We start from the raw sequence: 14,243 nt of genomic DNA, 5'->3' as shown, positions 1-14,243 counted from the left end.
TATCCTTTGCTATATCATCTCAAGACCCTACTCTCTTAGGCTTCCAAAAAGACAGTGTATAAAATTCTTACTAATACATATGCCAGCTCAATACAAATCCTCCTTTTATTTGTGGTAGAGGCTATCAGGTTAGAGTGCCCTGAATTTATTGTCTGAAGCAGTGTAACCACTCTGGTGGAAATTTAGGTCATACAAATACTCAAAAGCCAAATGGGATGCATAGAATAGATGCACGTGGATCTCTGCAGAAATGCTGCCCTCCTTTTAGACTTTAAGATGGCCACTCCTATGCTTAGCATGCACTGAGACCTATCTTGATGAATATATGTATACTAGTAACATTAACAATAAAAATATGAAGTGTGCCATTTCAAAAAATTATGAACTCAGGAAGCAAATTATATTTTTTGATCCAGATTCCATAATAAATGGAGGCCATGCAAATAACAACAACAAATATATAATACATATATGAATACTTACTGTATTGACAATTCCTTCCCATGAATTCGCCTGGGCATTCACAGGAATAATTAGCAACAAGGTCTGTACATATTCCACCATTTTTACAAGGCTCAGCTTCACATTCATTTATGTCTGAAGAAAACAGAAAGAACAGAGAGAATGAGAATTATTGGTGAAAAAAATGATTAGTTATTGGAAGGCTTTAGACCTTTCAAATAAAACAAAATCTAAGTAATGCAATTATGTGTGTGTGTGTGTGTGTGTGTGTATGGGTGTTAAGTCAATAATAGAAATAGTGCTTAAAATCAACAACTGATTAATAATCAAGTTCAAATGAAATTGAGAACCCAAATGAAACACCAACAGAAGCAAACCATTCTCCAATAGTGAAAATAAATATGAATAGTTTGGGGAAATATTCAGTGTATCCTTAGAATTAAATCAAGCAAATTAACCCTGATAGAGAGATGAATTGGTATCACTTACAAGATCTAGAAACCTCCCCTGCAGCAACAACTGCCAATTAACACTGTCTCATTTCATCTTAATTCATTAAAATTCTAACTGACAGAGATGTTTTAGTTTCTAAATAGTTCGCCTTTGATGAATGCGATGAGAAGCAAATTAGAGTTAATAGCTAAAGCTCGTTACATTAAGCAAAGTATAATAAATGTAAATGATGATCACTTCCTAATCTCATTCAAGGATTTCTAAAATTAGGATGACTAAAGGGACTTACCTTTGATATACCATTATCATACCTTATGCAAAATCATATGAAATATAAAACATTCAGTAAATTGTACTAATTTCCATGCTAATTTTGGACAACAGATACAATGAATATGATTTTAAATGAAAAAAGAAATAAGAACTAATTCAGTCAAATATCCATCACTGATACTTAGAAGGCATTCCCTCTAAGCACAGCACCATGCTAGGTTCTGTGAAAGCTAGTAAAGTAGTTGGATTAATGCGCAACTGCTCCCCATCCCTCTCTCTACTTATCATCTACTCCCATTGAACTTCCCACAGCTCCTTACAGACCTGATTAGTGTCACCTAGGAATTATCTATTTATGTGCCTTTCATCTTCTCACCTAGTTAAACTGTGACCCTTACAATTGCAGCATCTATCCTGCATTCTTTGTATATCTATGAATGCCACATGCTATCTGGGAGATCATGGTACCAAAAAAAAAAAAAAATGTTTCTTGATAAAATTTTTAACAAAAGATTAGAAATAGTGGTGCATACCACCTAACAAATTATTTCAGATATGTAATGGCTCTTCTGATATACCACAATGTATCAAAACAATATTCTGAAGTTCTGGGTTTTCAGTGCTTAAAGCAATATGATCATTAAATTACCCATTGAAGACCAAACAAGAATAAAACAGAAGAAAATCTCTATTTTGCCCTTTCTTTTTAACTTCTTTCTTCTAAAGAGCCTGTCCTCTTGGTATCAGAGTTTGTCATTTTACCCTCTCACTTCCCTCTCAATTTACATTTACTGTAAAGTTTAGTCTAAATTTCCTTAGGCAGGTTATGACTTTCTCTGAAAAAGCCCTCCTTTTTCATTTCTCATTGACTATCACAATTTGACAGTAGAGACAATTCATGACTATGTTCAGAAAGAATCTAAATAATTTGAATATTTTATAACATCAAATAATAGGATAAAATCAGAATCTGATAATCTCTAAAAAAGTTGTATGCTAAAAAATAGACTCCCAGACATCTGAAATTAAAACTCTCCAGAAGGAAGGAGGGAAAGAAGGAAGGAAAGGAGGGAAGGAAAGAAGACACCATTTATCATTACCTGATGAAATATTTATTCTTTTTAGTTTTAATCAAAATGTCGCTTTGTCTTGATTTATATTGAATTAACATACAAAATATTTTCATTATGTTTTGAAAGTGGCACAAAAGTCACTGTGCTATTTATTTTATAGTCAGCTCAGTGTAAGGCAAGGGCAATAATTGGCTACTTGGGAACATGCCTACTGTGCCTTTCCCTGCATCATACTGACTACAATCCTTTTTTTTTTTTTTTTGGTGAGAATATGTCAATGGCTGGTAAGAAGTTAAATCTTCATGTTAGAGAACACACTAGTTTATTTTGTAAAGTTGGATATAACTTTATATATAAAAATATAAATATAAAGATATTATTTTATATACTTATGAAGAAGAAACAGTATTGATGTCTGAAGATCACATAGGGAAATATAATTTGATCTTGAAGGAAAGCTTTAATTAAGATTAATGGGGTAATTTGGTAATGGGCATGAAGGAGGGTAGATGATGTGATGAGCACTGGGTGTTATATGCAACTGATAAATTATTGAACACTACAACTGAAACTAAGGATGTACTATATGTTGGCTAATTGAATTTACATTTTCTAAAAAAATTAAAGACAGAATGGAGGTGGTAGTGTATTTCCAAACAGGAAACCAGAATGAGTCACAACTTTGAAGAGAAATGTTCACTTCACAAGAGATGTGTTCAGGGACACAAGTAACCAGCCTGTCTGGAGCACAGAGTGGGAAGGGGAGTGCTTAGACCAAGAGTCAGAGGATGTGGATAGGGGGCAGGTAATGATGAACCATTAGCCAATGGAGGGAACTGTCTTTATCTTTTGGCACTAAAGACTTGGTGTTAGTTGGGAGAGTATCCTCCGTACCCTTGTACTTCAGAAAGACCTAGCCAAGCCAGTATTGGAATGGAATTAATAAATGAATGAAGGAAAGCAGAACAGAGAGACCCACACAGGATTTGATGCTGATAGGTACAATATATATTTTAATTTCTCAGATAAGAGGCTCCAAGTGTTTTCTCATTTTAATCCTGAACTATATATTATGAGTAAAACCAAACCTTGCTCTGGCTGCTTTAAAATGTTAATAGAAGACGTTTTCATAGCTAATGATGTGAGAACTATCCAGAGTCATTTTATATACTTTCAAGTATATGTAGGTACTATTGTTCTTTGTTTCCTTTTTTCTTCTAAAAATTTACACAATAAATAGTACTTAACACAAGGTGAATGTGAATCTAATGGCAACAAATCAACCTTTGGACCTTCTAGCCATTTGATCATCCGGCCGGCCGGGTCTATCATCATCTACAAAGGAAATTATAATTAAGAAGATCAGACTCTAAAGTAAACAACAGTTACACCTTTATCCAGAGGTTAACACAAGGTAGAATAAACTGGAATTGCATTTGCTGAAGTGAGAATGCTTTATATCCTTGCTCAGTTTTGCATAAAGAATGACCTTTTACTGGTTGTGCATTTTTTGATTTCATAAACTAAACCCCCCCTCCAAAAAAAAACAAAACAAAAAAACGTACCTTAAATCTAGGATTTGTAAAAATACAAATGTTACATTAAAGGAGTTAGGTATTTTAATATAGTAGCCAAAAAAAGTAAAATATTTTTGCATACGTACACATCTAGTAACATGTAGACTGAAATAACATATGCAAATTACATGGAAGCATTTATATATTAGTATAATGCAGGAGTTCTTTTAGCAGTGAAGGCTATTTGCACTGTGATTAACACTGCAAGCCATCTAAATGGAAACAGACCTCAATTTGAATAAATCATGTTTAATTAAAGACAAGATATAAATGTTCACAGAATATAATGTAATGAAATGAAAATTAAACATCTTTGTAATAAATCACATATATTTCTCTTTGTCATAGATCAAGACATTATCATTTTTTTTTTTAATTTTTATTTATTTATGATAGTCACAGAGAGAGAGAGAAAGAGAGGCAGAGACATAGGCAGAGGGAGAAGCAGGCTCCATGCACCAGGAGCCTGATGTGGGATTCGATCCCGGGTCTCCAGGATCGCGCCCTGGGCCAAAGGCAGGCGCCAAACCGCTGCGCCACCCAGGGATCCCAAGACATTATCATTTACAGAAAAAAGTCCTCATCTATTCTAAACATAGTGAAATATACTACATTCATTTATAAATAAGAAAAATTTGACATAGCAGACCCCAAACAAAATAGGAATTTCCATATTTGGTCATACAGTTCGTTTATATTAATAACTATATTTTTGAGGTTTTTATATCTATGACTGCTTCATGAGAATGAATTAAAAAAAATCATTTGGAATTGGATTTTATAATTAAGACAATAAACTGATTTCTGATGCTTCATTCAAAAAGCACAAAATTTCTACCTGCTGTCTCTTCTCACTGAGGACAATGACAAGAGCTGAACATGGATTTCTAGATATAAACTCATGATGCCTTTCCTTTTTTTTTTTTTTTTTGTAACTGTTAAAAGTAAGTAAAGGAAGAAAGGAGAAGAAAATAAGGGATGGCAGATTAGATAATTGGTCACAATAGTACACATTTCTTTGAAAGAAAGAGGTACTCTATAAGGATTTCAAGGTCCTTTGCTCTGTTGTAACCACACAAATTCATTCCTACTATATGCATAACTCTGTACCTTTATCATTATGTTGCACTTAGACTATTTTATGCAGACTTATAAAGGTATGTTGGTAGTCTATCCTCTTTGGCTTGGGTTTTTCTAATACAAATAATGTCAACCCATACACACTTTGGAGATTTCACTGTAAGAACTCTCTGCCAGGAATTTACAAACACATATTCATAAGATCACTCACTCTGAGTACTCATAACTTATACACATTTGCATCCTGAGAATTCCTAGTCTTTTTTTTCTGGATCATTGTCACACTCATCAATGTGCAAATTATAGCCCTAAGGCCCATGTAAATGACTCTGGAGTGGTAGGCTGTCAAAGAATTTTTGAATATCAAAATTATATTTGCTAGTTCCTTATTTGAGACTTCAGAAAACAATGGCTTCTCTGGGCATAATTTCTTGCTACAGAAACTATGTTGCTTCTTTTCAGATAAAATTATATTTAAATATCCAGTAATCCCATTCTTCCACATAGACTCTACCAGCTGGCTGGAGATGAACTGGGGATTTTTGGAGCTAATTCCCCGGGACCTCTGCTGGACCTTTAAATTTACTTGACTAACTAACTCACTAACTAATTCATTAGTTTCAAATTGTCTCACATTTGTAATAGGTAAAGTAGGAGAGATAGAAGGTACCACTCCTGGTCCATCAATGTCCCTGTTCATCCTTGAGTTTACCCAGAATCCTCAGGTAGATGCCATGTGGCCCCAGAAGTGCAGCTACATTTATTTGCCAACCTGGCTTAGAATATTTTGAATATACCATTTAGATCAGGACATCTGATCTATTTTTGGGACAGAAATCCATCTAATCTCCTCTTGAGTAGAGACAAAGATAACTTAATTCAACCATGAAAATATCTCTTTTTCATCTCCCACATAGAGCCAGGCCCATGAGCATCAAGAAGGAACAACTAATTTTCAGCCTGAGCAACCTCATTTACAAATATTAAAAGGACACCATGATAAAGCCCTTATTTTTTTCTTTGGAAAGACATAATTTCTCAACTACCTTATTCCTCTCCCTTGGGCTGTCTTTCCTCAGGCAATATTGTTATTGACTGTTAATTAGCCTGTAGAATCTATGTTCAAGATTCAGCTATTTTTGATCCTAACAACCCATCTTCCCTGGGTTCCCTATTAGCTATTAAATATTCTCCAGACCTTCTATGAGGGATTGATTTTTAAAATTTGACCCTTTATTTATTTTTCTTATGTAAATCCGATGGTTTCTCAATTTCTCTTTTACGTATAGAAATTCCATCTCCCACTCAGATATGGAATTAAATTACACCATAATCAGAATTATCTACACCATAATCATAATTATCTACAGGATTTCCCAGTCCTCTCTAGGCTCAGTTCACTAATAATTCATTTTAAAGTAGCAAATTAAAATCGGAATTCTTAAATCAGAACATATCACAAACCCTTTTGTAATAACATTGATAAACTTCACTTACCTAGAACAATAGTGTTTAAAAAACAAACAAACCCAAGTCTAAGAGATATTTATCCTTCACCACTTACTAACGAAGATCATACTCTCTGCCCATCATTACCCTGGCATCCTAGCATTTATTTTGAGATCTCAATTTGGACACAGAGATCTTTGCTACTAGTATCCAGGTAGAGCCCAATTCTTCAGGATGTTTGTATTTAAAATTATTCCATTGGGGCTTTATTTGACTTACTCAGATATTTGGTTACTAAGATAAGATAGCTATTACAAGGTACTTATAAAGAAAAAACCAAGGGAGCGAGAAGAAGGTTTGGGGGAGGGGTAATCAAGAGGGTTCTATACCTCAAATACTTGAAGCTTTGAAAAAATCAGAAATAAAACCTACATGAAAAAACAAATAAGAGAAGCCAAAAAGAACCACTGTCCTTGGTGAAAATATTGACCAAAGAACAACGTATCTAAGGATGTTACCTCAGAGGCATGTGCCAAAATAACTTACCTTGCAATAGATATTTGTTGATTGGTAGAAAAAAAGTGAAAGTATTAGAGACCTGAGGAATTGTCAACTGTATTGTACTAGTGAGTGCCCTGATGAGGGCAGGTGTACCAGCCTACTTTAAAGGGGTTCTATTAAGGAAAATGAAGTTAGGACAATGCTTTTTTGAAAAGCTAGAACTTGGGGCACCTGGGTGGCTCAGTGGTTGAGCATCTGCCTTTGGTTCAGGTCCTGATGCCAGGGTCCTAGAATCGAGTTCCATATCAGGCTCCCTGCGTGGAGCCTGCTTCCCCCTCTGCCTGTGTCTCTGCCTCTCTCTCTCTGTATCTCTCGTGAATAAATAAATAAAATCTTTTTAAAAATAAATAAAAGCTAGAACTTAAATAAGTAAATAAATAAAAACTAGAACTTTTAAAATATACCAATGCAAAGGCTCCATACCAAGATTTTTATTCAAATGGACTTGGGTATAATGAAGGGGTCATATTGTTTATATAGGAGTTTAAGCAAGTCGAAAGGTGCTCAGAGTTGACAGTCACCATGGAGAACCTTTGCCCATTGATCTATCCATCTTTACTTCTGTGCTATGTGCTAAGAATGAAAAGATTAATATCATGGCCCCTTACATTTCTCAAGGCTCTTGCAGTACAGTAGGTACAGAAAGAAATAATTAGTTACAGTGGAAAGTGACAAGTATTCTAACAGGAGAATGAATGCACAGTTTTCTCAGAAAAAAACTCCAAATATCAATAACTAAACCAGCCCAGCAGACCAGGGAGTGTTGAGTTTTAGAGGAGGAGTCTAGCTGATAGGGTGAGAATGCTTCTGGGTTATCTAGAGTTATAACTAATTACTCTGTAAAGTCATTTTTCTAAATTAATATGCATCTTAGTATTCTATAGACCTGAGAGTGACTCCTCATTGTATCATAGTTCTTCATTCCAAGTATAAAGTAGAATATTTCCTAGCTTCCTACTTTTATTGTGGTATGTTATTAAATATATTTGATTTTCATATTTGTGATGTTTTATCCAGAATTAGCTACTCTCTCCTGTCACCTGCATGTCAAATGTTCTCATTTGCAGCTCTCTTTACTTCTAGTGGTTAAACTCATGATCAGCTATTTTGGATTTTTCTAGAATGAGTAATCAGAAACTTGTAACTGGCTAATATGAGATTCATGCTGGAAGCATAACTATGACTCATACGGTTGCCTTTACCTACTCATTCACCTACTCCCTTATTCACTCATTAAAACTTTGATGAGCAACTTCTAGGAGTCAAGCCCTAAAAGTATAGGACTGGATACATCAGTGAATGGGGATCAGTTCCTATTCTAAGGTATCTCACCTTCTGTAATTCCATTCAGAAGAGAGATAATTATAATAAAATAGTGAAATACATGCCCTAAACCATTACACATAAAAGGTACTGAGATCATAGAACAGGCAGTGGCTTGGCTTAGAGGAGATGCAGAAGATTGCTTATAGAAGGTAATATAGTGGTTGGTGCTTAGAGGATCAGCACAGATTTTTTTAGTAGGAAGGAATATAAAAGAACACAATGTTTTCAGAAAGAACTGAACATTTTTAAATTCTAGATATGCACAGGGACTATGTGTGTGGAGCTATTAGGGGTGGCAGTTACTAGGTAGTATGGACTAGATTTTTATAGCCCTACAAATCAAGTTAAGGAGTCTGAACTTTAGTCCCTGGATACTGGGGAGTTAATAGAGAATTGAAGAATGTGAAAGAGAACATGGGATTGAAGAGATCTTTATTTTAGAGAGCTCATTCACATACTCTAGAATTTCATTACTGAGAACATTTTGGAAAATAATTCCAAATGTCAGAGAGGAATTTTGTGTAGAGTCCGTATTACTCAGACCACATAATATAATGGCTATGGCCACCTATGTTTAAACATTTAGTTTGGTGTGAAACTAAACACGCAAACTCCCTAATATTTACGGTGTATTTTTGGCCACAAAAATACAAGATGCCTATGCAATATCTGGCTTATACAAAAAAAAAAAAAAAAAAAAAAAAACAGTTTATCTGAAATTCCAATTTACCTGGGCATCCTGTATTTTATCTAGAAATTCTGCTTGAATTGTCAACTAGAATGTGGTTTCTCCACATTTTCTTTCTTTCCTTTTATATAAGCACTTTAATTTTCAGCATATGGTCATGCTTTCCATTTTGTACATTCAGCAGACCTCAAGGAAAACTACCTGCAGTGGAAAATTATTATTGACAAACGAGTCTTCCTCAGGCTTTTGCTAACACTAAAATTTGTTGCTTGCTTTCTGTAGAGTGGTTCATAATCTGTAGGTTTAGAATTACCTATATGTAAGCCTCAGGAATAAGAATATGAACAAGAAACACTTCAGGAGGACAACTGACTGACAACAATAAGTATATCCACTTACTTATACATTACTTACTATGCACCAAATATTTTTCTAAGCATTTTCTATATAACATGACACCCTCCTGAGCTAGTAACCATGAACATAACCATTTTACAGATGAGGAAATTGAGACATTGAAAATGTAAATAACCTGCCCAAAGTCACCCAGGCAGTAAAACTGAGATTAAAATCTATTAAATTTGTCTCATGAATCAATGCCATTCACCAGTATGCTTCATCCTCACTGCATACTGGTGAATATTAGTAGTCCTTCTTCACCATCACTTCACACTTGCCTTCCGGGTTCCACTCAATGTGCTAAGGACAGATATGGGATAATGTATGGGCCTTGATCTCAAAATGTTTATAAAGTCCTACTAATATTAGCGTCACTGCTCTAGGTCAAAGAATTCAATCCTAAAATGTCAGTTAGGAATACGTATTCTCCGCCCCCCCGTTCCTTCATTTGTCTTGGTAATTTTTCTGAAAATCTTAAGTGATTTGGCCTTAATGGGCATCTGTTCTAATTTATTCCTCTTTACTTAAAAATAGATTTCTTTGGCTCTTATATTCTTTTACACATGCTTTTTAACTTTACATTCAGTTGAGAGAAATATATTTGTTTTAGTTCTTTCTTTATACAGGGCATGGATATATTTTATACTTGTACAATTGAAATTTTTATTTTTCATGGGTGATAATCCACATTACTTAAAAATCTTTATTTGTAAGACAGCATACATACAGATAAGCACACAAAACAATAAAGTTAGGGAACCCCGGTGGCTCAGCAGTTTAGCTGCCCCCTTTAGCCCAGGGCCTGATCCTGTAGACCCGGGATCAAGTCCCATGTCAGGCTCCCTGCGTGGATACTGCTTCTCCCTCTGCCTGTGTCTCTGCCTCTCTCTCTCTCTCTCTCTCTGTGTCTCTCATGAATAAATAAATTAAATCTTTAAAAAAAAAGTTAAATGAATTATTGCTAAGAGACTGTGTAACAAGCACCAAGGTCAAGCACAACACAGCTAGCACTCCAAAAGCCTCATGCCCCCTCTATTCATATCTCCAACCTCAAAAAGGTAACCCATCTCTGCTTATGAGTACTTTAATAAAATCCACTCTTTGTGTGGTATATAATTTTATTACTTAAATATGCATTCCTAAAAGAATGTCATTATATATTCTTGTCTATATTCGAATTTTATAATAAAAAAAAAACAGTATGAGCTCTTTTGTTTGTGGTTTCATTCACAATGTTGTTGCAGGTGGCTGCGGTGAGCTCATTTCATTGTTTTACAGTATTCCACGGTAAAATGCACCAGGATGCATTTTCCCTTTTATTGTCAATGGCATTTATATTGTTGCTGGAAATAAAAGCATCAGTGAACATGCTTGTACATGTCTCTTGATGCAGAAGTATACTGATTTTGGGGAAAGTATACCTAGGAGTGAAATGGCAGAGTCATTTTTATGCTTCAGTAGATAATGCCAATCTGGTTTTTAAAGTGGTTGCACTCCTATCAGCAATTTAATTCATAACATTTTTGGCAAAACAAATCACATGAAGCTTGCAGGGAACCACTTATCCCACCTCATATACAAGTTTTAAGTAGAAAGGCTTAACACCAATATCTCCCTTTAAGGTATATTTTTAACAAGAGAGGCTTGTAAGGAAACAAATTAGACCTTCCAATTCACTGGGTTGAATTATTTTTTCCCTTCAATGACTGTGACTTTTTCAAAAAAGGTAAGACAATGACTTATGCCAAAAATAATGAACCACTGAAGGCATGTAAACAATGCCACATTTAAATACTGGTACTGCTACAAAGTTAAATTTTGTATATATATAAAAATAATTTCATTTAATTATAGAATTAATTTCTTAAAAAGAACTCTATAAATCAATTCTCACCTACAGATACATGTAGACTCAGATGATAAAATAAGAATACTTCCTGGTCCTACATTGCAATATCTGAAATTTTATGTTATAGGCATAATTAAAAGTGTATTAAAAATCATGAATTCTGTTACATGTCTAAAGCTACTGTATTACATGAGATAATTTGTGATGAAAAATCTTATAAACTATAAGGACTATAAAAAGAATGATCCATGTTATTATAATATGAACTAATCTGTATACATATGGTTCTAAGGAATGTTTCTTGATTATGTTGCTGAATGAAAATGCAGGCATATTTTTAATGAGACTTTCTCTACACAGTCTACTTTTGGGGCTATCATCAAAGTAAACAAACGGGTAGCATTTTCATAAAGACTCTACTGAAGAGCAGTCCTGCCTTGGAGAGGCATGAAAGACAGTATTTATCCACATAATTGCAAAGCCCATGGAAATTTTGATCCACTGAATGGGATAATTCAACAGGTACTCTTAACATGATTTCTTTCTAAAATTGAGACATTCACTATTTTTTTAAATGAGAACATTAACTCTAAACATTTTGGCTAACAGATCACGAAGAGCTAGAACTGATAGACTTAAATTATGGCTGGTAAATACAGGAAACATTCCTCTTTAAAATTTCATTTCAGTTCCCATCATGGTGAAAGAACTGAGTGACTATATTTCCCTCAATTCGAGAATCTCATGTACATAATTATAGGAGGTTTCCTGGATTCCTGGCAGACCTGGAGGCAACAAAATCTCTGCCACATTCAAGGCCACCATGGAAGAATCTGCTTCAACAACCAACTCACTACTAAGTGCCAAAAAAGCACTGCCTATTAGCCATTACTTTTTATACTTTATTTTTTCTCCCATCCTTATTATTAAGTATACCCATTTGGGATATTTTTTCATTAAAAGTGATAACATTGAGATTCAAGAGAACTTCAGTTTCTGGACAAGACATAGCCCCCATTTGTCCTCCTTCCTGAAACAACCAAAAAGTAAAATGCACAAAATGTATGAGACAACAGTTTTGAAGACACTGGACATCAGGAAAGAAAGGACAATAATAAACCAGGTAGGTCTTACAATTGCTCAGGCTTATTGCCTTAAGAGGGATTCTAGGCTGTGGAACTAAGAGGAAGAATCCAGGTGGAGCCTGGCCAACCCTGTGAGATAGAGAAGGAGCTGAGAGGAAGGGCACAGAGAAAGCCCCCAGGGATCTGCAGAGCATCCACTTGGGAATTCAGCAGAATGGATGGATCGATCAGCTCATGCAATTAAGGAAACTACTGAGGAAAGAACCATCTTGCATGAATTGCATGGATCAGTTCATGCAAGTAAGGAAACTACTGAGGAAAGAACCATCTGAGGGGACCAGAAGGCGCAACACTTGGAGTTCACACCATGATAGGAAAACTGCATGATGCCCCCAGGTAAACTGGAAAAAAACTAATTCATAGGGCATTGGGCGAGGACTCAGAAGAACCTTGCCCTAGTGGCGGGAAATAATTAGCCTAGACTAAAACCTCACTGGTCCCACCTAGCAAATCTTATAAGCAAGACCCAGAAGTATCAAACTGTGTTCAAGAAACTTGACTGTGTAAGAGAATAAAACTCAAGAAGATATAAAGGACTACAGTGTACCTAATTCTGAACAAGGTAAAATTCATGTCTGAAATCCAGTTAAGATTTATAGGCATGCAAAAAAAGCAGGAAACACACCAGATTTTAGAATTAGCAGACAATGATATTAAAACTGCTATTATAACTATATTCCATATACTGAAAACTAATATTAGAGACATGGAGAATACAAAAAGGGACCTAAACAACTTCTGCAGATGAAAACTACAATGTGTGAGAAGAAAAATATACTAGAAGAAAATAAAGATTAGACATTACAAAAGAAAAGATTAGTGAATTCTTAAGACATAATAGAAACTATACAGAATGAAATATAGAGAAGAAAAACTTGGACATCAGGGAGTTGTGTGACACAAATATGAGCGGCCTAAAAGAGATGTAAGTGAGGTCTTTGAAGCAGAGGGGATAGAAAAATATTTGATAAGGGACCCACATTTTCCAAATATGATGAAAACAATACCCATGGATCCAGGCAGCTCAACAAATTTCAAGCACCAGAAACATGAAGAAATATCACAAAGGCAAGCACACCATGATTATAGTTGTAAAAAAATAATAATTCTGTAGGTAAATGTAGTTTTTTCAATAAATATGCTAGAACAACCAAATATCATCTACATACAAAAAAACAAAAACAAGAAACTTAGATTTACATCTCATACTCGCATACAAATAGTAATCCAAAATGCATAGTAGACCTTAAAGTAAAACCTAAAAGTAAAAAAATAATAATAATAATTATAGGAAAAAATCTTTTGGGGCCTAGTTTTGGCAATGATTTCCTAAATACAACATCAAAAGCATGAGTCATTAAATTGATAAATAATATTTTATCAAAATTATAAACTTCTGCTCTTCAAATTCAACTTCAAGAACGAAAAATAAGCCACAGATTTAAAGAATATATTTAAAAATCCAATATATGAAAAAGAACCTATACGCAAAATATCTATAGAATTCTCAAAAGTCAATAATAAGAAAACAAATGATTAAAAAAAAACTAGGAAAAAAATTTGAACATACTCTTTACAATAAGAATAGCAAATAAACATACAAAAAGGTGTTCAACAGCACCTGTCATTAGAGAAGTGCAAATTAAAACCAAAAAGATAATACCACACAAATATTATAATGGCTAAAATTAAAAAGACCGACCATACCAAATGTCAGGGAGGATGTGCAGGAATTGAACCCTTATATACCACTGGTCAGAATGTAAAATAATACAGTTTGAAAATGGTTTGTTTCTCAAATAAACAATAACTCTTATGTGATTCAGCTATCCCACTCCGAGTTTGTACCCAAGAGAAACAGTGTCCATACAAAGAGTTGTATGAATATACATAGCAGCTTTATGTGTA

At 34.5% G+C, this 14,243-nt stretch overlaps 1 protein-coding gene across 2 annotated transcripts in view; it reads right to left on the bottom strand.

Annotated features, from left to right (window-relative positions):
- Positions 1 to 14,243, bottom strand: part of EDIL3 (EGF like and discoidin domains 3) — a 389,979-nt gene that overhangs the window by 165,387 nt on the left and 210,349 nt on the right. For both annotated transcript variants that reach the window (XM_077866066.1, XM_077866069.1), the window contains one exon: positions 484 to 597. In XM_077866066.1, coding sequence (XP_077722192.1) covers positions 484 to 597 — 114 coding nt within the window. The remainder of the gene's footprint in view (positions 1 to 483; positions 598 to 14,243) is intronic.

This window comes from Canis aureus, chromosome 2 (genome assembly GCF_053574225.1).
Source record: "Canis aureus isolate CA01 chromosome 2, VMU_Caureus_v.1.0, whole genome shotgun sequence".
NCBI classification, from domain to species: Eukaryota; Metazoa; Chordata; class Mammalia; order Carnivora; family Canidae; genus Canis; species Canis aureus.
This window is presented reverse-complemented; position numbering and strand designations above follow the sequence as displayed.